The sequence below is a fragment of the Oryzias latipes genome, chromosome 12 (genome assembly GCF_002234675.1).
Source record: "Oryzias latipes chromosome 12, ASM223467v1".
Taxonomy (NCBI): Eukaryota; Metazoa; Chordata; class Actinopteri; order Beloniformes; family Adrianichthyidae; genus Oryzias; species Oryzias latipes.
The window spans coordinates 20,400,848-20,428,349 of NC_019870.2; the positions used below are offsets into that span (position 1 = coordinate 20,400,848).

At 39.7% G+C, this 27,502-nt stretch overlaps 1 protein-coding gene across 3 annotated transcripts in view; it reads left to right on the top strand.

Moving 5' to 3' along the window:
* cntfr (ciliary neurotrophic factor receptor) overlaps window positions 1-27,502 on the top strand; it is a 308,603-nt gene that overhangs the window by 271,112 nt on the left and 9,989 nt on the right. For 2 of the 3 annotated variants that reach the window (XM_023961133.1, XM_023961134.1), the window contains 2 exons: window positions 4,450-4,521; window positions 4,601-4,721. In XM_023961133.1, coding sequence (XP_023816901.1) covers window positions 4,450-4,521; window positions 4,601-4,721 — 193 coding nt within the window. The remainder of the gene's footprint in view (window positions 1-4,449; window positions 4,522-4,600; window positions 4,722-27,502) is intronic. The other variant, XM_023961135.1, reaches the window with a different exon arrangement.

Consider the following 27,502-nt stretch of genomic DNA (forward strand, 5'->3'; position numbering starts at 1 on the left):
TTTTCATGACAGTTTGAACGACACAGATCCGATCTTTTTAAATGCGACCCAGGCCACTTGGGTATGTGGTCCTGAATCCGATACGTATCCGATCTTTTGAAATGCGACCTCCGTCTGACCGGCCAGGCCACATGTATCCGACCCGTTCGTCATTGATACGCTACAAACGTCATAATTCTGGGTTGAATTTGGCGGGACCAAGAACATAAACATCAACCATGGCGGATGATGCTGCTGAGACCAGTCAGTGGAAGGACAGCAAGGTCACCGATTGGATTAATACTTGGGGTGACAGCTCTATTCAGGCCAAACTCAAGGGCTCTTATCGCAACCGGGCAGTTTTTGAAAAAAAATTCTAGCATAATGACCGTGCGTGGTGTTAAACCTTTCGCGCAATTCCTTTTTTTTAATTACCTTTCCGACCGTGGTCAGAAGCGCGGGGGACCAAAGGCGGATCCTCCTTCGGGGTTCACTTCCCCGTTCTGACTCTCAGATTCTCCAGAGCGGGTTAACAAAGAGTCAATAGCAGTTCTGTTGGGGGGAGCCTTCTTTTATTATCGTTCTCCTTCCTCCTTCCTCCCACTGACCCTCTCATTCCCTGCTGCACTCCACGCGCTCTCTCCTCTCTCTTACACACACACACACACACACACACATGCGCGGCCCCAGCACATTCACATCCCCATTCCACAACAGTGGGTACAGACGATCCCGGCTCCAATGCCTTATTAAAATGAGAAGATTGTAATTGTGCTGGCTCCTTTGTGAAAATAAATGTAATAATGCAAAAAGAGCTCCGCTGTTGACAACACTGTTGTTGACGTCCATTGTTAATGTTAGCTACTTCCACAAACATTGAGTGACGTTGAGTACTCTTCTGCGCATGTGGGTCACTTCTGGGTCATTTCACGGTCACACAGGAGATCACAAAAGTTCGCATTTAATTGAAAATGTGAACAGCCTTGCAAAAAAATCAGATTTTTAAAAAAAAATCAGAATTGAGCATTGAGCCCTGCAGTGTGAACGTAGCCAAAGTTTCAGTCCGTTTGTTAACAGTGGGAAAACTGGAACTGCAGAAACTGTATGGACAGTGATCAGTATCTTAATTATCCCAGCTCACCAGGATCCCAGTGAGTTGATTCCCAGCATAAAGTGTTGAAAGCTTTAGGCCCTTTTTACTTATTACTAAATGTAGCCACATTTCCTATTATTTGCATGCAGACGACATTCATCTTTATTGTTCTTTCCCAAAATGGAATATCTTACAACTTAAAATTTACATCTTAATATTATTTTGACCAATTTATTGGATTGGTTAACAATCCTTAAGTCATGGTTATTTAATAACCATCTGCACTTAAATCCTCAGAAGACAGACACAGCCCCAGAAAACAAAATCCCTTCCGACAAACAGTACCTTGGTTCTCTGAGCTCAAGTGTCAGAAACCTTGGGGTGTTGTTTAACAAATCTCTATCTTTGGAAGGACAGTCTAAACCAGGGGTGTCAAACTCAATCGCACAGGAGGCCAAAATAAAAAAAACACCTTTAGCTTGAGGGCCAAACAGTAAAAACTTTTTTTTCACAAAACTTTTAAAACATAGCTTTTTAAAACATAAATATGAACAAATACACACAGAAATATTGTTCCAGAATAAATCAACTTAAACCTCAAGTTACTTTTAATATTATGATCCATTCACGCATCTCTGAGTATTCCTTCAAAAACCTGCTCTCTGAGCACTTGCCAATCCCAATCCACGAAACAGTGAATTCTCAAATTCATACGACTGAAAGTGAGAAACAGCCCCTTCCAGGAAGTATCTGTCCCAGGCTAACACAAACACCCACTTTCTCTGCAGAGCTAGCAGGGATTGACAAAAACACTTTTCTTTTATATGGACAACATGCACAATCATCTTTGCAAAAGTTAGGATGTTGTTTGTTTTCTTGGGTGAAACAGATACGCTGCCAAGGCCGGCTCCATGTTGACATCATGAAATGGGCGGTACCCAAAGGGATCAAAAGCTGTGGCCTCAGAGATCGAATCGTCCAATGTGACACAATGTGACACAAGCTGATGACTTCATTTGCAAGTGGAATTTTTACATTTTTTAGTACAATCAAATGATTGGAATCGTTTTTTTATGAGATATGGTTTACTCTGAAAGCCTTACTAACTGAAATGATTTACCTTTCGCTTTCCAGTGGTGTGTTTCCATACTCAATTAAACATGCCATAGTGGAGTCTTTGCTGAAAAAGTCTAATTTGGACCCATCCGTCTTCCAGAATTATAGACCCATCTCAAAGCTTCTTTTTCTTTCAAAAGTTATGGAGAAGTTGGTCTCTGAACAATTATCAGAGTTCTTGGATAAAAGGAGCATCTATGAAATTTTTATGTCTTCTGATTCTAACAAATACACTGTCCTAGTTTTACTCAATCTTTCATCAGCCTTTGCCACGGTTGACCATTAGATCTTATTGGAAAGATTGAAGGACCTGATTGGTTTGTTAGAGTCAGTTCTCCACTGGTTTTCCTCTTACTTATCTGGTCGGAATTTCAGTGTCATGGCCAAACACATAATGTCTCATTCAGCAGACTTACTGTGTGGGGTTCCTCAGGGTTCTTTTCTGGGCTCTGTTCTATTTCTATTGTACATGATCCCCCTTGGAAAGATCATTCAGGAGTTCAGTGATGTCTCCTACCACTTCTTTGCTGATGATATCCAGTTATACTGCTCTTTGAAGCCCTCTGAGACACACAAGCTGGGCTCTCTGATGAACTGCCTGATGCAGATAAAACAATGGCTCTGCGAAAACTCTCTGCAGCTAAACTCAGAGAAAACAGAAACGCTAGTTATTGCCCCTGATGATCCTATACCAGGGATTAAGCAGCACTTGGGTTCTCTTGGCCAGGCTGTCAAACCCAGCCTTAGAAACTTGGGGGTCATTTTTGACAAAGATTTGTCACTGGAGCAGCACTCCAAGCAGCTGATCAAGAACTGTTTCATCCCGTTGAGAAACATTTCTAAGCTAAGGATGGTTTCATACTGTATGAAGATCTTGAACTTCTCATTCATGCCTTTGTGTCTACACGGCTAGACTACTCTGACACTAAGAGAAGAGATCACATCTCCCTATCCTCAATGCTCTTCATTGGCTCCCGGTTGCTTACAGCTTTCAATAAAAAGTCTTAGTGTTGACTTTTAGGGCCCTCCATTGTCAAGCTCCTCTACATGTTTGTGATTTGATCGCCCTGTATAGACCATCTCATGCACTAAGGTCTGTGGATCAACTTGTTGATGGTCCCTCACACACATTTAGGGACCAGAAGAGACAGATCCTTCCAGGCTGTTGCTTCTAAACTCTGGAATGAGCTCCTGTTGTCATTCCGTTCCCTGGCCACTATAAATCCTTTTAAAGTCAACTGAAAACTTTTTATTTTTGCAAAGCATTTTAACTAAAGCCATTTTTATTGGGCTTGGGGTAATTGTTTTACGTGGTATATGCTTTTTGTCTTTTTTGTTCATATATTTATACATTTTTTTTAAGCAGTGAGTCACCTTGTGACTTCTGTCTGTGAAAGGTGCTATAGAAATAATATTTACTTACTCACCTTAAGAAAAGCATTATATAGTCCTTTTAAGAGTCAGGTCAAGACATTTTTACTCAGAAGAACTTTTATTTATTATTTATGAGATTCTTATTGTATTTTAATTTTTTTTTATCTTACCGTCTTTTACTTTGCATGTCTGTGATATGTGGATGATGATTTTATTTTACTATTGTGAAGCACTTTGTTATTGTTATCTAAGAAAGTTGCTTTCAAAATAAACTTTTTTTAACTTACTTACTTCCTTAATTACTTCATAGAAACATGTAATTTCTTGGGTTGGATCAGAAGGGAATCGCCCCTATCACTGCGAAATGTGACACAAGCTGATGACTTAATTTGCAAGTGGAATTTTTACATTTTTTAGTACAATTAAATGATTGGAAAACACGATGGCGGAGCAAACTCAATCCAGAAAATTGAAATTTTAATTATGTTGAAGAAAAGGGCACTACTACTGCATTCTAAGCACAAGAAGGGTCAAACAGTATTTTTTATATATACATACAGTACAGACTAAAAGTTTGGACACACCTTCCCATTCATTTGAATTATAAGGTGTGTCCAAACTTTTGGTCTGCATATATATACATATGTGTTGTGTGTGTGTGCGTGTGTGTGTGTGTGCGCGTGTGTGCATGTGGGTGTGTACTTTTTATAGTTTGTGGTTGTAGAACATTTCTTTTCTCCAAAGTCAAAGAAACATCTTAAAAATACTCCTATGGCTACCAAAAGGTGTTTTTCTTTTTCCCATAAATAAAAAAATGTACATAGGTACAAATTACATTCATTGAAGATGAATGGCTTGTTCTGTTTTCTGTCGTTTTTCCCTGGTAGCAGGTGGAGCTTTCAGACAGCACTTCTCACATTATTACAGATGCATTAGCTGGGAAGGAGTATGTCATCCAGGTAGGGTTTTAAGTATTTTTCATCTTCTATGTTTAATGATTATTTCCAAATAAGTCAATTTAACCTGTTGGGTTAAAAGGTCGCTGCTAAGGACACAGAGATTGGGACATGGAGTGACTGGAGTGTTCCTTTCCACGCTACACCCTGGATTGACGATCCTCTGCCAATCACCCCCACGACTGAGGTCGACACTCCAACTGGTAAGTAAATTTAATCCTGCTGTTTTGCTGTAAACTCATCAAATTAAAATCTACATTATTGCAACAGTATGTCAAAAACTGGAAATGAATTAAGCCTTTGTCACAACTGCCCTTAAGGGTAGAGATGGGCAGAAAATGGGAAAACCTTTGTGTGTGGGGTACAAATGTGCCAAAATCATTATAGAGCGAAAATATTAATTCATATATTTTTTCTATGGCCATACTGTGGGCAAAAGGAACACTTAAACACCACGGAAGGGTATGAGCAGATATGTTGAATGCAGGCACGTCGTACAGATTTTTCATTCTTTCAACCTTCCCAAAACTTGCACACTGCGCAAGGGGCCTGTTTGTGCTGGTCAAGCAGTAGGTGCATGCTCCATGCATGCAGCCAGGCTGTTAGAAATTTGGAAATTAGGTAATTAGTGTATGGATGTCCTATGGGCACTTACATATCACCTGCACCTCCGTGCGTACAACATTTCTGTGCGGTCAGTAAGGAACCATTACGCACATCTCACTACTGATTAGAGTGTGGCATTAGGACACCGTACAACACCATCCCCATAATGAGTATGTGTAACTTACATAATACTTACAAATACTTCACAATACACTCACCACACGCATGACAATCGTATGTTACATTTTTATGACTGTCTACTAACCTCCAAAGGCTCAGACAACCAAAAAACTCACAGCGCCCGCACAGGTCAACCCCTTTACGAACTAACTAAATAATGAATTAAATCACTGATATAGCCATGTTCAAAGGGAAGAAGCCCCTTGCTGAAGAAATATAATTTCTGTCAGCTTTACATCTTATTCTGGTAACATAAATCTCAGGTGAAAAGTTTTTCTGCAAACTCTAAAGATCTCAGCCTTCTTCAGAGCGTGGTCAACTTTTAAAAGACTGAGGTGTAAAGTATGAGTTCCGCTGTGAAAGTACAGTCCTCTGATGTGCTACTGTACTGACCACACTTCCCTCCAGCTCCAACTGCAGGACAGAATGAAAGCTGCAGTGATTTCCGGCAGCTGTTTACTTGCAGATTTAGGTTAAATGTTTACAGTCTCTCTGGGACTTTAAGGAAGTGGAGCATTAAAACAACCCACTTTCTTGTAAGTTTCTCACTGGGCTGTGACAGCTAGTGACAAATTGCAAACAGTGGTCACAGAATGGTTTTCCAAAATGACTTAAGACAATTCACAAGGGGCTCTAAAGGTCTTTGCACAAACTCTAAAGTCTTGTTGTGTCACTTCAACATTTTAAAAACACAGAGAAAATTCAATTTTTTCAAAATGCTTGCAGATTTATTGTAGGTGTCTGGATCCCATTTGATTTCCATTTCATACCTACCTCGAATTTTCCCCAGTCAGAAAACATGTGAAATGTGAGAGAACTTTGGGATGGTGATCCATGAAAGGTTTGTATAGGATTCTTAGGTTTGTGCCAGTGCCATGTATCAAATGAGCTCCAGTTCAAGCTCCAACTTACTCCAACATTATTCATCCATGAAAAGAATTTCTGCAATTTTTGCTAAGAAAATTGTAATTTGGGCACCAAATGACAATTTACTACATTCGGGTCGGGCCGGGCTTCTCTCTCGCTGAAATTTTTAATAAATATATTGTAATGGCTGCAAAGAAGAACCTTAGGCGGGCGATTGTCAAACAGCTCTTTATTAATCCTGTATGTCAGAACGGTCACCGCACGAACCGAAAGGCAGAGCCAGCTTCTTCTTACTCCGAGGGAGAACGTTCACCGAACGTGCACACACACACACCCACACGCACACACACACACACACACACACAGGTAGACTCCGCCCCCTCTATCCTACCAGTCACCAGCCCACCGTTGATTGACATACACTGGCAGAAAGAGGGGGGTGCCGGCCACCCGCAGCTCTGCGCACGTGTTGTGAATGTAATAAATCCCCGATATGGAGCAGCAAGAAGTCAAGGATAAACTTAAGACAGGGGAACTGAAAAGGCAAACACGCAACGCCGCAGCTGCAGTATTTCTCCGTGTAATTAAGCGAGTGCGCATCAAGTTCTCTCTTTCACTTTCTTTGTCTGGCCTCTTATTCTGTGTTCCAGCGTTATTTCATTGTGCAAATGCATTTATCATGATCATAAAAATATGTAGATTATTTTAACCTTAAATCTTGCGTTTTTTTTCTGCCAAAAAATGCTATGGGATAAATTGAAATTTCGGATTTGCTTCAGGCTCGGGCCTGCAAATCAAGTTAATTGGTCGGGTTCTGGCCTGGTTCGGCTTTAATGCCCGTGGGCCTATGTCGGATCGGGCTGGATTTTTAGGCCCGATCTTACCTCTAGGGCAAACACAGGTGGTCATCACAGAAACTGCGCACAAACCCATTCAGGGCCCACATTTCTGACCACTTTTCAAACAAAAGGGGCCCACTTGGCCTTGCTGGCTGGGAAGAAGGTTTGACATCTAGGTGATGGAGCTCAAAAAAAGATATAATCTTCCTCTTAAGTTCAACTTGTCGACAAAAATGTTTAGCATGCTCTTTCTGAAAGCTTCCAACAGTTTCAGCCTTCATTTGTAATTGATGATATAGAAAACTGTTAAGAAAGTTATCTGTGTGTGGTTCAACAGAAGAAGGAAAAGAAGACATTAAAATCAAACCAGGGAGACATGTATTTAAAGATCTAAAATACAGTTGATTTGAATATTTATTAGGGTTAAAACATAAAAGATAAATATAATGTAATACTGAGAAGATGTATTAACATCAAAAGAAGTAATGCTTTGGTCACAACTGCTCGACAAATGGGCAAACATGCAGGTGGCCGTCACAAAATCGTATTACCTAGACCACTTAGTGGGTCTGTACAGTATAGTAACATTTTCTTGCACATTTTTAATATGCCTGTGTTTGGCAAGGGAGCGGCCACCAGTGTGTGAATGTTTGTGACTGGGTGAATGGGTCTGTGACTGTAAAGCGCTTTGTCCTTGTAGGTAGAAAAGCGCCTCTTGTTAAAGTAAAATATGTCCAACACAAGAGGCCCTCAGCTCTCATCTGTCTGCCCAGCTGTTGGACAGGACAAGTTGAAAAAAAAAGAAAAAAAAGAAAAGCGCCATATAAATATACACCATTTACCAATATGGGCATGCTGCGGGCAACGGGTCATAGTGAAAACTGATGCTATGTTCACACTGGCCATGTGTGGCATGCTTTTAGCAAATGGTATTCAAGCTAGACTGTCTCTACCTGATACTATCGAATGGTCAGCGGTTCGATCCCCACTCCCCCCAGTAAACTGTTGTTGTGTCCTTGGGCAAGACACTTCATCCTCCCTGCCTCCAGTGTGGCTACACTGGTGTGTGAATGCAAAAGAATGTCCCAATGATGGCCTAAAAGGGCCGTAGGCACATATTGGCAGCCACACCCCTGTCAGTCTGGCCCAGGGCGGCTACATCAGTACCTTACCATCACCAAATATGAATGAGGAGTGAATGAATAATGGATACTCATTGAGTACAGAAAAATCAAATCCATTATTATTATTAGTATCTATACCTCCACATGTACCAACAGTTGGAAGAGACTCAGTACAAAATGTCAAAGCGGTTAAAATCTTGCAAATATGTCTCCAGGCTTTTCCTTTCACAGCTCTATCCTGATATATGAAAAAGTACAATTATTAATTTCTCCTTCATGATCAATTTTCAAAAGACTTGCACTTCCATCAGTTAAAAAAGACACCACCCAGATGTCACTACCAAATTCGTGTCCCTGATTGGTCAAAGTACAACATGATTTAATTTTCAACGCATATTCACTGTCCATGCATTTTATTGGTAGAGCCCTTCAACAGACTTAAAAACTGGCGTGAAAATGAGGGTTTTTAACACGGAAGCCCAAAACGTGTATATGCTCGCATTTACATAGACTTTTCATTTGGAGGTTGTGGCTTGAACATAGCTTTAAACAATATAGCATGTCCAACAGATTTTTCTTTAATTTTCAACCCCTCCATTATCCATACAAGTACTTCACAATATGCTTACCCCACACTTATAACAATGGTAAGCTTCATTTTCATGACATTCCTTAAGGTGGCCGTACGAGCCACAAGGGAACTTTAAGACACACCTGAGCTCCCATTAAGATAAAGCTGCTCCTGTCTACGACCATCTACTGTGCTGGCCCAGACAACCCAAAAACCAGCTGCACTCATATGGGCCAGTCTCCCGTGTGGGTGCATGTGACTAAAGCATGACTATTGTCAAGTTAGTTATAACACAACAACATTGTTGAAATACGAGAAATGCACACAGACTGGCCTTTATATTTGTTTTAGAACAAAAAATATATTTTTCAAGTGGAGGGATGGTCTCCACTCAGAAAATGTTTAAAGTCACTAATGTCTGAAATTAGGCTTGATTACCAATTTTGTTTACAATGAGAAAACAAAAATGTTGGTTTTTATTAGCTTTTCCGTTTGATGCTTTTCCGACTCTTGAGATCCTGTGGTTTTAAGACAAATCAACTTTGCGGGCTGAGCGGGCAGACACTGCCTCAGGCAAAAACCAAGTTGCCCCTTTAAAAAAAACATACCAGGTTTTTCTTGAAACTGTACAGTCTTTCTGTGCAACATGCCTTTGCAGACATTAAAAGAGGAACATTAGAAAACATATTTTTTCCTTTTAATTGATTAAAAATGTTGGCCAAGAAGGACAGAGTCTGTGGGAAACAATTAGTTAGCACCCCTTCAGCATGTGGCTTATAAGAAGTTGGTTGTTTGGCACATAAGATCTCTCAATACCTGGAATAACCTTTAATTATAAAACATCTCCTCCTGGGCTGGACAGTCTGTGCTCTGACTTGGATCACACTATAACAAAATAGGGATTAATGACAGTAAATGTCTCAAGAGGGAGAAGTTGGGGTGTCTACGTTTCTGTGTACAGCAATCATGCTCTTTGGTATGTCTATGAAGACTCTCATTCATCCAGGTAGATTCCATCATAGTAGTAGGTTTAAAGGTTGTCATCTGGACTTGGTTTTTAAAGTTGAAGACGCCCAAGAGGTGCCCTCAAGCTCTGACGGAAAGACGAAAGAAGAATAACATATCCGTCAAGCCCTCCGAACCTGTGGATATCCAAACCAAATCCCAACATACAAGAAAACAAGACAAGAAGGAACATGAGCCTAAAGGGAACAGTATTTCCATTCCTCATATCTCAGGCCTGTCTGAAAAACTTAAAAGGATTTTCAGACAACATAACATTCCAGTTCATTTCAAACCTGTTAATACTTTCAGACAAAAACTGGTTCATCCTAAGGACAAACTTCCCAGCTATAAACAGAACAACGTTGTGTGCTCTATCTACTGCAAAGAGAACTGTAATGAACAGTACATAGGAGAAACCAAACAACCTCTACACAAGTGGCTTTACCAATTTACCAGAGCCAATTCTAGTGAACCTGAATCTCCAGTACACATCCAGCTGAAGGCCACAAACCACTCGTTCGAGAATAGTGAGGTCCGAATTTTAGCCAGAGAGAAAGGATGGTTTGAGCGAGGAGTGAAATAAGCCATCTTTGTCAAGAAAGATAAACATTCTCTCAATAAGAATGGTGGTGACAGGTTTATTCTTCCATCCATCTACAGCAGTGTTCTGAAACCCACACAAACCGTACCAGTTTCACCTAGGTCAATAACAGCTGAAAGAGATGACCAGTTGGGGAGGGTAACTACTGTCGCCTCAACTCCAGCTGAGGACAAAGGACTCCTAACAACCCGAAACCATGGAGTCTAAGTAGACAATGCTATCCAGTTTCAGGTTTTACTCCTCCCCCATGAGCACATATAAACCAGCTCTTTTACCAGCCATTTCAGAATTGACAAAGCCTTTTGGAAGAGAGGTGAAACGTCTTTAACTTTAAAAACCAAGTTCAGATGACAACCCTTAAACCTACTTCTATCATGCTCTTGGTGATAACACAGTGTGTTAATCATGACTCCAGTACACTTGTAAACAGGTTGTTGTAAATTATTGCAACTAGCTGAGGCTCTCTGCCACAGCACAGCCAAAAGAAGGATGATACTGCAGACACATGCAATTAGATTTAAACTTTTTTTTTTTTTTATGAAGACCAATGTATTATTTCATTGTACTTTCATTCTTGCACTGCTCTGACTGCATTTGGCAGCCTGTTCCATTATCTGAGAACCATCAAGGAGCATCTGCAGACAAAAATGTCAGACTGTTCCTTTACAGAGACACAGCAAAGAAGATTAAGTCACTATATAGCTCAGGATTAATGAACTGAATTCAAAGTAGCCCAAGACAGTTTAAAAAAAAAGCAATAAATCACAGTTTGGTCTGGTAAAAGCTTGCAGGCTAAATATGCAATGTGATCAAAGCATGAACTGTAGTTCTTTGGTCCAAAATACTCATAAGTTGAAACAAGTCATTGGATGTCAGTGGGGAACCCGGGTTGGTATTCTCGCTGAACTCCATCATCTACTTACTGAAAACCCACTGTAGCAAATCCGCACCTTTAAAAAATTAGTTCTGCACCTTGGAATATATGTTTTTTGCTGTTGTTTTTTTGCCACGTCTGAGGAAATCAAAGTGGATTCCCCCCCAATGTCAAAATATTTTCACATAACCCACAAGGAAAAACCCTGCAAAGGAGAAAACAACACTAATTTACCTTTACAAACCCCGCGCCTTTTCTGGGCTTTTTATTATTTTATTTATTTATTTATTTTCAATATTTTACACTTTGCTCTAATAATTTATATTTAAGACTGTTTTTATGACAAAACTTGATATCGATCTTTCTAGTGAAACTTCCATTTCCTTGTTTTGTATAGATTTATTTTAGTATATCAATAATTCTACAATAAACATAAAACTGTCCAAAAAACTCATCTCAATGTAAATGTTTTACAGCAAAAATCATTTAAAAAAAAATTCTTTAAAAAGTTTTTTTTTAACAACAAACATCAGATGTATAAAGACAAAATAAAAACCTATAAATCCAAAAACAAAGCTAAAAAAGGTTTTAAAAAAAAGGATAAAGTCTAAAAAAAACAGTTGAAGCTCCATTAAACGATATACAAAGTTTTAGGTATTTATTCCCATTGGTATTGCAACCTCAAACTGTATTTGTTTTAAACCAAAAATTCTAAATGCAATAAACCTCTTTAAAACGTTCACGTTCAATTTCAAAAATTAAAATAACTATGCTAATGAGGGGTTCTGTGTCATTTTACTCATTTTAAACAGGCGATATGATTGGCAAACTTACCGGAGAGTTTAAAGACTACTATGGGTTAAGCTTTTGTGTAATTTACTTTCCCTTTTAAGTCAAAAACTAAATGGTATCTCAATTTAATTAATGCTCCATGAAAACATCAGAATCAAAATATAAATGTTCGATTTCAGCTCTAAAAGACATCAGCAGCTACACTATACACTGCATTTCCTCACCCATCCAAATGATCAGAATCAGGTGTCCTAATCACGTGGCCTGACCACAGGTGTATAAAATCAAACACTCAGGCATGCAGACTGTTTTTAAAAACATTTGTAAAAGCTTTGGCCGCTCTCAGGAGCTCAGTGAATTCCAGCGTGGATCTGTCATAAGATGCCACCTGTGCAACAAATCCAGTTGTGAAATTTCCTTGATCTTAAATATTCCACAGTCAACTGTTTGCTCTATCATGACAATATGGAAGAGTTTGGAAACAGCAACTCAGCCACAAAGTGGTAGATCACGTAAACTGATGAAGAGGGGTCAACGGATGCTGAAGCAAATAGTGCAAAGAGGTCGCTGACTTTCTGCACAATTAATTGCCATAGAGCTCCATACTTCATGTGACCTTCAGATTAGCCCAAGGACAGTATGCAGAGAGCTTCATGTAATGGGTCTGCATGGCTGAGCAGCTGCATCCAACCCACACAAGTGCAATGCAAAGCATTGGATGCAGTGGTCTAAAGCACGGCGCCACAGGACTCTAGAGCAGAGGAGATGCATTGTCTGGAGTGATGAATCACACTTTTCCATCTAGCAATTTGATGGACGAGTCTGGGTTTGGAGGTTGCCAGGAATATGGTAAATTTTGGAATTCATTGTGTCGGGTGTGAAATTTGGTGAAGAAGGAATTGTGGTGTGGGGTTGTTTTTCGGGACTTGGGCTTGCCCACTTAGTTCCAGTGAAAGGAACTCTGAATGCTTCAGGATACCAAACATTTTGGACAATTCCATGCTCCCAACTTTGTGGGAACAATTTGGAGAGGGCCCCTTCTTCTTCCAGCATGACTGTGCACCAGTGCCCAAAGCAAGGTCCATAAAGACATGGATGACAGAGTCTGGTGTGGATGAACTTGACTGGCCAGCACCTAGTCCTAAACTGAACCCGACAGAACACTTTTGGGATGAATTAGAGTGGAGACTGAGAGCCAGGCCTTCTCCACCAACATCAGTGTGTCTTACCAATGCGCTTTGGAAGAATGGTCAAAACTTCCTGTGAACACACTCCTCAACCTTGTGGACACCCTTACCAGAAGAGTTGAAGCTGTAATGGCTGCAAAAGGTGTCATATGGCACCATGAGGCAGGTGAGCAAATACTACCTGGGTCATGCTCTTGGGAAAAGACATCGGCTCGCAAGGGTGTGACAACAGAAGGATTCCCATATGGCGTCATAGGGAAAGGGTCCAATCACACAGCTTTTTAACTATGACCTGTGATCCCCCCCCCCATAAATACTGCCACTTCTTTTTGATAAAACTTGAATGTTTCACACAATCTCAATGTACCGGTACATTACTTTCCACATCAGTTTTCATGAACGGGCAGCTTAAATTAGCATAAAAGATTATTAAGCCAAAAGGCATATGCTTATTTTTTTCATGTTAATGATTGAGAAGTTCTTAGAAATATTGATGGTATTTTGTTCTGACGTATCCAATCCTGTTGCAGCAGGTTTGACACACACCTAATGCAGTACCTTTTGTTTAAAACAAACATAGCTGGAATACTATTTTAGCTTTGGCATGTTTTCCTTGTGCAATATGGCTATGGAAGCACTTTTTGAAATAGTGTCAAAATATGTTTAAAAAATCTTTATGATCTGCTGTTTGTCAATTGAATAAAATTTCAAATGTATTGGAAATGTTTTTGTATCTCTTTGTATTAGAGTTTGCAGTATAGTTGATGATGGCAGAGTTTGTAAGGAATAATTTCAATTTGGCCCCGTAAAAATATTTCAGTAATAAATAAGTAGAAATAAAGTGTTTTCTACAATGGCCTTGAAGTGCAAATCCCTCCAACAAATCACTCAATGCAAAATAAAAATAAAAATAAAAAAAACTGACCATTAAAAAAGCAAAACAAATAGAAAAGTTTTTAGAAATCAAAGCAAAATTCCAGAAACACATAATGAAGAATGAAATGTCTTCATTGTCTGCATATAATAAAAGTTTTATGATTAGTGTGGAGCATATCCAGTATCACTTCATGCCAAATAACTTTACCCAATTTTCTGCTTTCTTCTTTTGTTTCCTTTTTATAATCTTTTTTTTTTATTCTGGAAATTACTTATGCTTATAAAATGTTTTTCAGAGTACCTACCTTTTTGAGGTTTGTAAATGCGTTAGATTTTTTAACATTTCATTTTGATTTCTGTAAATTACAATTGTTTTGTGAATCTCTTCATATTTATTTCATTTACATTTTTTGGTGTGTTGGTTTCTGAAATTTTGTGTTGATTACTAAAATTTAATGTTGGTATTTTATCATTTGTTTTTCTTTTTAATTTTTGTTGTGATCTTTAATATGTTTTTGCAGTGAGCGATATGTTGGTGTAAAAATATTGGAAAATGAAATTATTTTTAGTAGTTATCAGTACAAATAGTTAAAGGCATCATTTTAAAAAATACTGTTTAAAGTTGATGAACTTCCCTGGCAGTTTCTATATTTTACTATTTGTGCCAGTCTCACAGATGGAAACTCAGGTTTCCTGTTTTTATTCCAGTAACAGCCTGTTTTGATGATCTTTAACCAAAAATTCAGACACTGGTTAGTGCAAAGTAAAGGAAAAGCAATACTTACTCTCTTTAATTACTGTCACATGAACCACATCTTGGACTTTTTATTTCTTTGGTATTTCCCCTTTTCAACAAAAGAAGACAAATAATTCTGGACTGAAATACCTAATGGGTTGTAGCATTAAATGAGGATGCTAGCTAGCCTCATCGATCCACAAGCATAAAGTTCCCATGGATATATGAAAAGAAACAGTCCAAAAGCACACAGAATTTCAGATGTAAGTCTGATTTTTAACATTCAAACATATCCATACCGTCTAAGAAAGAATAAAAAAAGGAGCAAGAGAGAAGGACCATCTGTCAATACTCTTACAGTACAAGACTGACTTCTATTGGTCAAGAGCAGGACTGCACATCGATCAAGATTCTGCTTGCACTTAATTGGAGCCCTCACATACACAAATGCACAGTGGAAAACACACCATCTCACACCTTAGAAAGCCTTACCTCTGGTCTGATAATAGCCAGAGTACACTGACCAATCAATGCTGGGTCAAAACATAATGCATTGTCTCTACTTTACTTTAAGAAAAAAAAAAAGAACTGAGGGTTATTTGGATTCACGTCATGCCTCTGCTCGTCCAACTGCCAGTTCTGTACTTTCTCTCCCACTCTCCTTGTCTTGGTCACTCTTTTCCCAACCACCACCTTTTTTGCCTGAAGGTTTCTCTTTCCATATCTTTCTTTCTTTATTTATTTATATATATTGATCCCTCTTTCTACTCCTGTTTTTTGTCACCCTGCACTTCAATCTCAATCTCTTTTCTCTTTGACCTTTTGTTGCAGTCTTTATACAGATGTCACTTGCAAGATGACTGATTGCAGTTGTGCAGAAGTCACTGCTACAGATGCAGATAAAATGACTTGAGGTTTTGTTGTTCATGCTGCTGATAGACACATTATTGCATTCATGAATTTACCTTTGATATTAAGAAGAAAAGCTGATGCGGCTGGATGACTCAGTTGGCTGACTGTAGATCTGGCACATAGGACAACAGGGTTTGCTTCCCACAGGGGGCAAAAAGGACTCTTCGCTCTACTATGTAACCACAAGGGGGCCCAAGCCTGAGTCCCCCTGTTCCAGGTCACAACCCGGATAAAATATCGGTTAGGTCAGGAAGGGCATCTGGCATAAAAAATCTCTGCCAAACCACCTGTGTGAATCAATAAAAGCTGGTGGCGACCCCTCAAGGGATAAGCCAAAAGGTGAACAACAAACATTTAAAAGAAAATCGGAATTCTGAATTCAATTTAAAAATACATTTGATATGATCTATATTGATGATGATATTGCTTCTGCAGCATTCTCAACAATGAAAATAAGATGAAAAATCTATCAAATTTGGAAACCTTTTGCAACACTTTTTTTTTATTTGAAAAATCTGCAGGAAAGAACTGAACAAAAATGTTAATTTTACAGACGTTCTCTTGAAATTAGCATTGCAGTAATTAGTTTAAAACAGTTTGTTTTGGATCACATTAGAATGAAAACAAGACAAATATTTGATTTTCTGTCTTGGAGCAGACCGATGAACACAGAAAGTTCAGCCAGGGCCCACTTCCTTTCAGCTGATCAGCTTGTTTACATCTCAATACTGACCAACATCTTCTGAATGTTCAGCTGAATAGTGGATGAACAGACTTCCTGGGACTTATTGATTGTGTAGCTCTGAGCCCAAAGCAGAACATTCCCTGCTTTTGTCCTCCCTCTGTCTTGCCTGCAGTGCAATTTTTCGTCAGCGCATTTTTCGTTTGTCTTATAGCAGATGAACTGCTACTGCAGTTTGGTTTCTGCACATTCAGTCGACTTTGCTTGAAAACGATAGCTGTTGCAGGCCACCGAATTCCTGTACGTGAAAAGGAGCTTGGCCCAGGCCTTCAAATGTCATCATTCATGTCAGAACTATCTGAGGGATGAGTTTTGGTCTCACTGGCTCTGTGAGACAGAAACTGGACACTGTCTAGCACCAAACTTCCAGCATTAGGCATCACTACCCCTACATTGTATGTCTTATTCTATATACACATGATATAACGTTTTTTTGGCATGCAGCAAACCTAGACTATGTGTGCAAGTGCTGCTTAGGTGTGTTAAAATGTAAAACAAAGTTTGCTAATAACTGGCTGTAAAACCAAACCCTTTCAGATATTAGGGTGGCATGAAGTCACAGGAAGATATTTTCTGACATTTACCACACTACAAGGCACACTCATTTTCTTCAAAAAACGACAAAGTGCCTTACAATCTGAAGTGCCTTATGTATGGATCAATGTTGATGCAAACAAGTTTTTTTGTTTTTTTTTAACCCTCCTGTTATTTTCATTTGTGAGGAACAGAGATGATGTTCCCGGGTCAATTTGACCCGGTGCATGTTTTATTAATTAAAAAATGTCTGAAACCAAGAAAATCCTAACAAGCAGTGTGAATATATCATCACTAACTCCATTACCAGTTATTCTTTCAAAAACTTAGTTAAAATGGTGTTTCTTTACCACTAACAGGAAGTGATTCAATTATTTAATAATTCACTAGTTTTTCTTAAAAATAATCATGTTCAAACTTTTTTTGAATTTTCCACTACTGTATTACTTTTAAAAGACTAACGTATAAAATACAATAGTTTTACATAACATTGAAACATAATCTTGAAATTTTGTTTTACATACATGCACTATGAACCAGAAAAAAACAAAATCACAATACAACAGACAAGCAATCGCAATATGAACTTGTGTGTGTGTCTGTACATCTACACAGCACAAGAGTGACAAGTCATCACACTGTGCTTTGTGCAAATTAATTTAGCACATTTCGCACAGGTCACGCTTGTCTTGACCTGGATCCTGTCTGCGGCTCGTCTCGCGCCCCCGGCTGTCCCCCCAACTCCATCTGGATGAAGCTCATCTGCTGGACTTTAAATATGTAGTTGTAGAGTTTGATAAACTAATTCCTCTTTATGAGTTCTGGTACATCGCCTGTCCGTCCTGGGGGAGGATCCCTCCTTCATGTGGGCACCCCTGAGGTTTCTGATTTTTTTCCGGAATCCATTTTTTTTATTAGGAGTTTTTCCTTAGGGGGGGTCTAAGGGCAGGGATGACAGTTTAGTTTAGTTTTCTTAGTTAGTTCAATTTAGTTTTTTTCCTATTGAATTCTATGTATTCATGATCCTTTTTATTTTATGTTTTACTTTTTCAATTACCAATACGAAGCCCATTGAGATGACAGTTGTTGTGAATTTGGGCTGTACAAATAAAATGGAATGGAATTGAATTGAATTAGATTGAGTTGAATTGAATTGACAGTCACATGAGTCACTGCCATCCTGGTGGGCCCTGGCACTGTCTTTTTAATGTTTTCTGAAGACAGGTTTGTCTGACGCATATTTGAGGATGAAGACCAATGTATTTCACCATTGTTTGACATGAATGTCTTGCTTGGAGGAACAGGAATAGCAATTCCTTCATCCGTTTCAAAATCAGAATCATTACAATCAGAATTTAGCTCAAGATAGTCTTCTTTTGATCATGATCAGTGATGACTTCCAGAGCCTCCTGGACTGTCATCATTCTGCTTCTGCTGCTCATTTTGTAAAGGTCTGCCTGTGTAATGTTGGAAGGACTCCCATGCAGAGAATCTTTTACATGTTTTGCCTCTCCCCTGTTGAGTGTCCACTGAATGTGGGTTGAGTTTTCCTACGAGAACATAGATGGTTCCTGTCAACAGTCATAACAACTATGCACCTGTGTGTTTGTGTGTGTGTGTGTGTGTGTGTGTTAGTGTGTGTGTGTGTGTCTATGTGTGTGATTGGGTTGAAATATGTCTCACAGCTGCAAAGAAAGCAAGACTACTTATAATAAGACATCCTTGTACCTCCATTTTGACTGCCGGGTCAAATTGACCCGAACATCATATATGTTATATAAACATGCAGGGGGGGGTTGCATATATGTGAGATTAACCATTTTCATAATATATGTTAATTACGCTACTTAAGGCAAGCAGAAGAAGTTTCATGCAAAAAAAATACTTTTAACTATTTTTTCTAGATGTTCAAACTTTAAAATGGGTCAATTTGACCCGGAACATAACAGGAGGGTTAATATGTTACTTTTATGTGTTACTAACAAGGTTTGGTGTTATTGAAAATAAGCTAACACAGCTAACGAGTCAGCGTGTCGTTTCTTCGGTCTGTTTTTCTCGAGTTGCAAACAAGGTTGGGAATTACAGGTATTGTGAATGTGCTAAGGTGGCTAATACTTCTAATGTGGCTAATGTGTAACATGTTACAACCAAGTTCTAGAGTTACCATGAAGGCATTTAATAAAGTCTGACTGATTGACGGACTTATCTCTGACTCTTTGCGTTAGCCAGTCATCACATGATTTAAATAAAGAAGGAAAGAAGCCGCGGACAAATGTAAAGCAAAGATTGTCATTTTATCAAAGAGAAAAAAGGGTCCTACTTCTTACTTGTTAGAACGTTTTGTTTTAACACTGCTAAAAACACAACTTACATGCTTTTCTGTATCTCGTTACGCACCCAGCGCTGCTGTGACGTCATCATAATAGCTACTTTATAAATTCTTTAACAGAATTCTCTTAAAAACAATCCCATAACACCACTACGATGAGACACAACAACTTGTTAAAATGTGATCGGATGAGTACAAGTTCATTAAAAGAATTTTTAACGTCATACACATTGCGCCTCATTGTTTTCTCGAAAATCTATATGTCATTAACACTTATCAGCATACCGTCTTAGATGTTTTCTTGTCAGTAACCGCCCTGCACTGTCTCCAAAGTACCAAAGGTGCAAGTAAAAAGTGTTGTATCTGATGTTGATACAGGCGTTTAAAATTGATCAGCGAAATATAACGTTTGAATCCAACAAGGACTGCAAAGCGCAGGACTTCCTTAATTTCTGTCTCTGGTTGCTTTACCCCACCCTTGTAATTCCTGACCAGTGATTGAAGAGATTTTTAGTCACATGGTTTTGTTTACAAGCTTTAGTTCAATTAAGGAAAGGCTGCTTGATGGCAGTCAGAATACAGACCTAACACAAGGTTCAGGACCAGACCGGACCGGACCAGAATAAGCAGACTCAGTCGGGACCAAATGGTTTTCACAGTCTGAACCATCTTCATCATTTCATGTGATTGCTTAAACAGAAAAAGATGAGTGGAAGAGTTGTTTTAATTGTGAATGTAGATTTTTTTTAATCCTTTAAAGGTGATCCCTGCATGAATCCTGGTCCCTAAACTATACCAAGTATTAAGTATTTATCTTTGATGTGGTTTATCTTGCAGCTGTCCCAACTTGTTATAGTCTGTGGGTTTTAAATGATATCCTCTGCAAAAGAGCTTCAGAATTAGGCAATAGTCTTTTAACCTTTAAACCACTGACACGCTCTCTACCAATGGTTTTTAGAGCCATCTTAAGTGCATCTGACTTCTCAGTTCATTCTGCAATTTCTGTCATCTGCTAGTTCGACATCATTAACCCAGGGTCACTGAAATGTGTTTTACAGATAAAGTTGTTTTTTGGATCCCAAATTTAAAACCTTTCACTGCAGGTGAACTGTTACTGACTGTTTGATTTGCCTTCTGTTGTCTTTGGCAAAGTAGGCTATTTTTGTCCTTGAAGCATTTAAAATGCACTCACCTTGCACTGAACCCTCTGTGTTATATATCCTTAGTGTCTTTACCTCACATATACCTGACAGTGTACTCTGTGCTCCCTGAATCCCAACCTTTTGTGAAGCATTGTATGCTGGAAAATAGGGTGATTTGTTTTGTGAGAAGAAAAGTAGAAACCATGCCTTCAATTTTCATTCCCCAAATTTACACAATCCAGGAAGTACTGATAGCTGCAGTTCCACCAAAGACCAGTAGAAGCTCCATTGACTTCTATGTTAAGGAGTCCAATTTTACATCTAAAATATAGATATATTCTTCTTTCTGAAATACGCTTTCTGAAGTTTTGTTGATGGTTATTATTTTACTTCTTGTTTATGTAGGGGGGCAAGGGTTTTTTCAACATCTATTTGAGCTCAAATCTGCAGACACTTAAAGACATTGTTCAGATGGCTCAGCTCTGAATGAGTTTCCTCTGACTTGAACTTCACAAACGACATTAAGGTCTGGCAGCTGCATGATTTGAGTGCGATTTTGGGCGGCGTGCCGTGGCGGGCCAGAGTTAAAAAATCTGAACTCTGACTAGATCACTGCATTGCATCAACCAATCAAGGACTCAACTTTGGGCACGGGAAATTTTCAGTGACAGTGGATAGAAAACACATCCAATATAGTGGAGCCATCAGATAGTTCTCCTGAACTTCCATCATTTTTCTTAACCTGCTGTATCACTTTCGGGGCAGGCGGGAGTTTTGGAGCCTGTCCCGGCTACTATTGGACAAAGGCGGGTACACCCTGGACAGTGTGTTGCAGGGCCAATGGAGGTGGAGCGATCGAGATCACTATGCTCCCAGGAGGCCAGCTGGTGTCCAGACAGAGAACCACTGCAGGATGGGGAGCCAGCCTGATTGGGCTTCCTGAACTTTATGATCTTTTGTTAATTGAGGCAATAATGAAAAAGGTCCCCTGATTTTATTCTTTTTATTATTATTTTTATATCTTTCCCTGTCTGGTTAATGCAATCTGATTAATGCAGGACAGCAAGCTCTCAAACTCGGTCAGAGAGGGAGCACAGATGCGGAGAACACATCAGCTCTTGGCCATTATGACATCACAACAGGTCATTAATTTCAAACAGAGCGTCTTTGCGACTGTTTCATTAGCCGCGGTTACATGTGCAAACTTCTTTCCGATTATAAATAATTCTCCATGGGCCACACTTTAGGTCGGAATAAATCATTTGGGCATGCGCAGTACTCTCTAAAATACCAGAAGAGCAAATGAGTCCCGCTGTAAACAAGCCGAGCTGTCACATGCACATGTCCGGCACGTGTGCAGAGGGAGCGTCTGCACGGACCCAATCTGAACAACTCAAATGTAGATTCCCAAAAACAACCATTATTATTCAAGGTGTGTCACACCTGCACACATACAGGAATGAGACTTTCAGAGTTGCTGCAATTATGCTTTTTTTCCCCCACAGAATTGCTGGGCAAACCGGTGGATTTTTTTAGACACACTATTGAAAAATCCAGTCACACATGCTAATTTGCTTTTTAGCACAAAATGTGTGTGAATTATTTCTGTCAAAAGCTACACCTCATGAGCTTCATGACTACTGAGAAAATCCAAGGTAAATACAACGCAATGAAAATTGTCGATTGACTTGTGAGTGCAGCAATGTAGAGGGAGTGAAAGATAACCTGCCATTTATGTTTTATACCATGTTGCCTGTTTACAGGAGGACAGTTTGGATTAATGGAAGCACAGTTGAGTCAGTTCATATTAGTTACATTGACTCTGTCTCTCCCACTAACAGCCTCACCGTGGCAACAGTTCAGTTGAATTATTGCCAGGAGATACTCCACTCACTGTGCTGTAAATCACAACATTCACCAATGTTGTAATGCTGTAGCTGAAAGGTGACAGAGAGATGTCATATCTGCACCAATTTTTATTTTATCTCATCTCAACAGCTCCGTTTGCCTCATTAGTGCTCTACATTTATGTCACTGAAAGATTTACTGCCATTAAAAAGGTTTTGATCAAAAAAAGAATCTATGAAACACAAAGATCAATACAGAAAATATTGCTAATTTTAATACATGGATAAAGCCATTTTTACAGCCAGAACTTGTGAATATCAGAAATGCTGTATACTTGTATAACGCTTTCTACCTTCCTCAAAGGCCCAAAGCTCTTTACAGTCAGAATCCTATTCACACACACATTCACACACTGATGGCATCACTGCTGCCGGACACTGGCACCAACCTTCTACCAGAGGCAAGGTGGGGTTCAGTGTCTTGCCTAAGGACACTTTGACACATAGGAAGGCAATCTTCCGATCCTGTGAATGAAATGGACACATTGTGGCTTTTCAAATTTTATTTGCAACTCATCTTATAGTTTTCATGAGCAGATGAGTTAAGTAAGTTTGTAGTTTTTTGCTTTTGCAGTTCACTGATTCTGAAGAGTTGGGACAAAACACGTCCTTTGTAAAAAGTATTTTTTATGGATAAAAATCATCCATTTAAAATGGATTGACTTACTATGTCAAATTTAAAGGAATTTTGAATACTGGTGTTATGTTTTAGCCTAGATAATTACTTTTTTATGATATATTTGCTCAAATGTATGACTAGTGATCAGATGTCCCATTTGATCTCTGTTGTCCTTGGCATTAGGTCACAATAGTCACCAGCATTATAGAACATTTAGTCTTTGTAATTGTGAAAACATTGATATCATATTAAAGATGAGGGTTTAAAATGTATAAAACAATAAATATCAGGAAAATCAAAAGATATTTTTGAAAATGAAATAGAACAGATTCAGTTTTTCTGAAGGTCTTTTGTCCTGACTCTCAAGAATCAATGAATTCCTAAAAATATTAAAACAAACATCACGAAAAATATTAGATCGAAGATCACCCGTGTTTTTTGTTTGTTTTTTTAAATTGAATGCAGTAATGCTTCCATACTTTACTACAGTTTTCTCCATACCAACAGAAACATCCGTTGATACGTCGACTGCAATTTTAAAGGCTATAGAAAAACTTGGATGAATTACCCCTTGTGGTATTTTAGATGACCCCACCCTTACTTTGACATATTCCCACCATGACAAAGGCGGATAAAGGTGGAAAGATTTCATGTAATCCATGGACACCAGTGAAGATCACAAATCATTGAAGAAAAAAGGTTCAGCGCACTGTCTAGTGGGTCTAGATGACCCAACTCCCAACGTTAAAGTGCCTAGGATAGCACAAGGGTTAATATGTGTCTTGGTTTGATTTAGCAGCACCAACTACATGGTCTGCCTGGAATGTGTTTACTTTTGGTTTTGGAAATTCTGTGAAAGGCTATGGAAAAGTTTTTTTAAAAGTCACGGAAAACCATTGCTAAAAAAGTGTTCAAACCCTGCTTTTAGTCTAGGGAAATACTTAAATACAGTCTTGTAATGGGATGTGTCAACTCATGGAGAAATTTGGTGTCGAGCAAATCTATGCCTAAACAAAGTCTCATAGCATTTTCAATTTTTGTTTCTGTCCTTACTGCTGCTTTCCTCCTGCTCGCCCCTTATAAGAAAGCTTCCCTGTCACGGTTGTTCATGAGTTCTTCCTTCACCGATTGTTGTCTTGTCCTCAACTAGCTTGTTCCTCCCTGACATGCACCATAATTGTCTATCTTCTTGTCACTGGCAGATTATTTCTGCATAATTTTTATTTTCCTCAACGGAAGCACAACATTTTATTGCATTGCATTTAAATGCACAGAGCTTCTACAGGTGTAAAATATGCACTAGTTTCTTTTTCTTTGGTTATTTTACACCTGGCTAGTTCTCTCTGATGTTACCAGACTGTCAGACAGTGCAACTAATTGCAAGAAATCGTATGCTTTACCCAAAAAGAAAAAGAGGCTGCAGACTGGGAGGTAAACATCTTCCCTGTGTAAATGCTGCCTGAAGCTTAAGCAATAGACTTGTTTTAAAAAAGCTGTGGTATTTTTATTTGTAGAGCCATGCTGAAGATAACTGGCAATGAACAGAAACAGCTGTAATTTTCTGCAGATTTATGTTAGCTGCAAGTTATTTAGGCTCTCCTCACTCTAGTTGAAGATAAGCTAAAAGATAAGGATACTTTATTGATCCCAGCCTGGGAAATTAGGTTGTTGCAGCAACAGTGTAAAGGCTCACAGAAAATCTCAACAGTTAGTAGCGAAAATCAGGGAAGCAATTAGTCTGATCCAGAGAGTTTTTAGAAAACAAACATCAAATGATCATATCTATGGCACAAGGATGATGGATTATATTATCCAATAGAGTGAGGTTGGAATGATATCCTGTATCATAAGGTGTGGCAGTGAAGCTGCCATAGCCTCTTGAAAAAGGTGCTATGCTGTCCATCAAGTGAGGAGGGTGAGATTGCTCAGAATTATCCATGATGCATACAATCTTATTCAAAGTCCTCTCCGTCACTGCTTTGAAAGTGTCCATTATGCATCCGATTACAGAGCAAGCTTTTCTGATCTGTTTGTTCGGTCAATTTGTGTCAATCGCTGTGGTTACATGTGCAAAATTGAATTGTATACATGGGCCCTTAACAACATTTTCCGATTATTGACATTCGCAGAACTATCTGAAATACCAGAAATGGCCGTATAAGAAGAAACAGCAAGTTTCATTGTAAACAAACAAAGCTGCGGCGTGGGGCGAGATAATTTCTAAACATGCTTTTATTATTTTTTTTAAGTGACTGTTTGCTCTAAATACGTGTGGGCAGTGCTTTGTTTTGGCCGTACAGACCTGAAAGAAGGGTTAGGATTATGTTAATACGTGCCAACAACAACATTTAGGCTTGGATGCACTTAAAATCCATGCGGGTAATGCCCCAATGTGCATCTTTGCTGCACGTAAATATGTGGGAATAAACATTATTTTTTTTCTAGATAGAATTGGAAACAGAAATTCATGTGATTTTTTTGCATGATTTCTCAGTACAAGGCGGAGCAGCATTTCCGCCTCCGCCAGCTCACACACTGTTCTGAAGCTGCTCGGAGACCTAGTTCTCCTGGGAGACGTGGTTCTCTGGAGTCCGGCAGCTAGCTCACGCAGAGCAGTCGGACAGACTGTGGTCTGAAGCCTCCTCCGGAGTGCACACCACAACAAAGCACCCTCCCCTGCTTACAAATACGATGCCATGAGTCGGGCTGCTCTGGTTCACTCGTGGGGATCAGTCAGCCGGTCCCGTTCATGCTCCAAAGCCTCCTCTGGAGCGCCAGAGCATCTATGCATGATTTAAAAGCCAGTACAGTAATGACCCACAGTTTGGAATAAAGTGGTTACATGCACCACGATTGGATCATCAATTGGCATTACCCGCCTATCTCGATCGGAAGAAAATCTGAATTAGTCTGATTGGAGTATTTCGAATGGTGTGCTTACATGACACATTTTTAGTCTGATCAGGCTTTTGTTCTGATAATTTGTGTCTATGTAAATGCAGTTTTGCTGCTGCCCCCCCAGCAGACCACCGAGACCGGTAGAAAATTTTGATTATCTTTCTGCAGACATTGAAGGACCATAGTTTTCTCAGGATAAGTCCGCTGCAGGCCTTCTTGTGTACAGCTGTGCTGTTGTTCTTCCATCTCAGTCTGTTGGTTACTCTCAGATTGTACTCCTCCACCTCTGTCATATCCATGCCGAAGGGCTGGGAAGCTTGTTGTTTCCTTCTGAAATCAGTCACCATCTCTTTGGTCTTGTCCACATTGAGCAACAGGTGATTTACTCCAGCCCAACTCACAAATTCATCCACCAGTTGCCTGTTTTCCTCCTCCAGCTCACCATTTATACAGCCAACAACCGAAGAGTCATCAGAGAATTTATGAAGATGACATGACTAAGTGGTACTGGAAGTCACTGGTGTACAGGGTAAATAGGAAAGGAGAGAGCATATGGCCCTGTCGGGTTCTCACACCACTCATCACGACATCAGACAGGACACTGGCCAACCAAAGTAACTGTGGCCAGTTCGAAAAGTTCTCAGGGATCTAGGAGACCAAGGACCCGCCGACACCCATCAGCAGCAGCTTTTCACCCAGTCACCAGTTGATGGTGTTGAAGGCACTGGAGAAATCAAAGAATGTGTCTTTCACAGTGTTTCCCCTGCCATCCAGGTGTGAATGAGCTCGCTGCAGCAAATAAATGACAGCATCATCCACCCCCAGGCGTGGCCGGTAGGCAAACTGAAGTGGGTTCAGAGATGGTTTCACCAGAAGCCAGGTGGGCCAACAAAATGTGCTCCAACACCTTTTCCACGTGAGACGTGAGGGCCACAGAAAGATAATCACTTGGGCCAGCTGTAGCAGTCTTCTTGGGGACAGGAAGAACTGTGGACACCATCGCTTGTTCAGTCTTCTTGGGAAAAGGAACTAGATATGCAGTTCTCCAGAGGGCTGGAGCCTCTCCAGACTGAGGCTAGGGTTAAAGAGGCACTAAAAAACTGAGGATAGCTAGTTTGCAAAGGCCCTAAGTATCCTGGGACTGATGACGTCTGGGCCAGAAGCCTTGCGTTGGTTATTTCTTTTCAGCTGTCCCCTCACCTGGCAGGTCGTCACAGCCAAAAGCAGGGTGGGGGATGATTTCAGTCTGATTCGATGGGCACAAGGTAAATGAGGAAGGGGTAGGGGGTTGTGCGGATGTTGTAGGAGGGGGGGGGCAGCCTGGGCTCTTTCCCTGTGGCCCTCACATGGTCCGTTTCTCCCTCCACATCCTGTGATCGCCTTCATGCCACACCACACCTCTCTCATGTTGTTTTGATTGAGTTTTCCCTTGTAGGTGTTCTTACTTTCCTTCAAATTGGCCCTCAGCTGGTGCTGCACCCTCCTCAGCCACTCTCTGTCTCCTGACCTGAAGGCCCTCTTCTTCTCATTCAGCAAAGTCTTTAGGTCCCTTGTAATCCACAGCTTGGTAAGATACGCTTGCTAACCTAAATTAAGCTACTAATTCTAAAGTAGCTTGTTGCTGTCTCGTCCGGCCTTCGCCG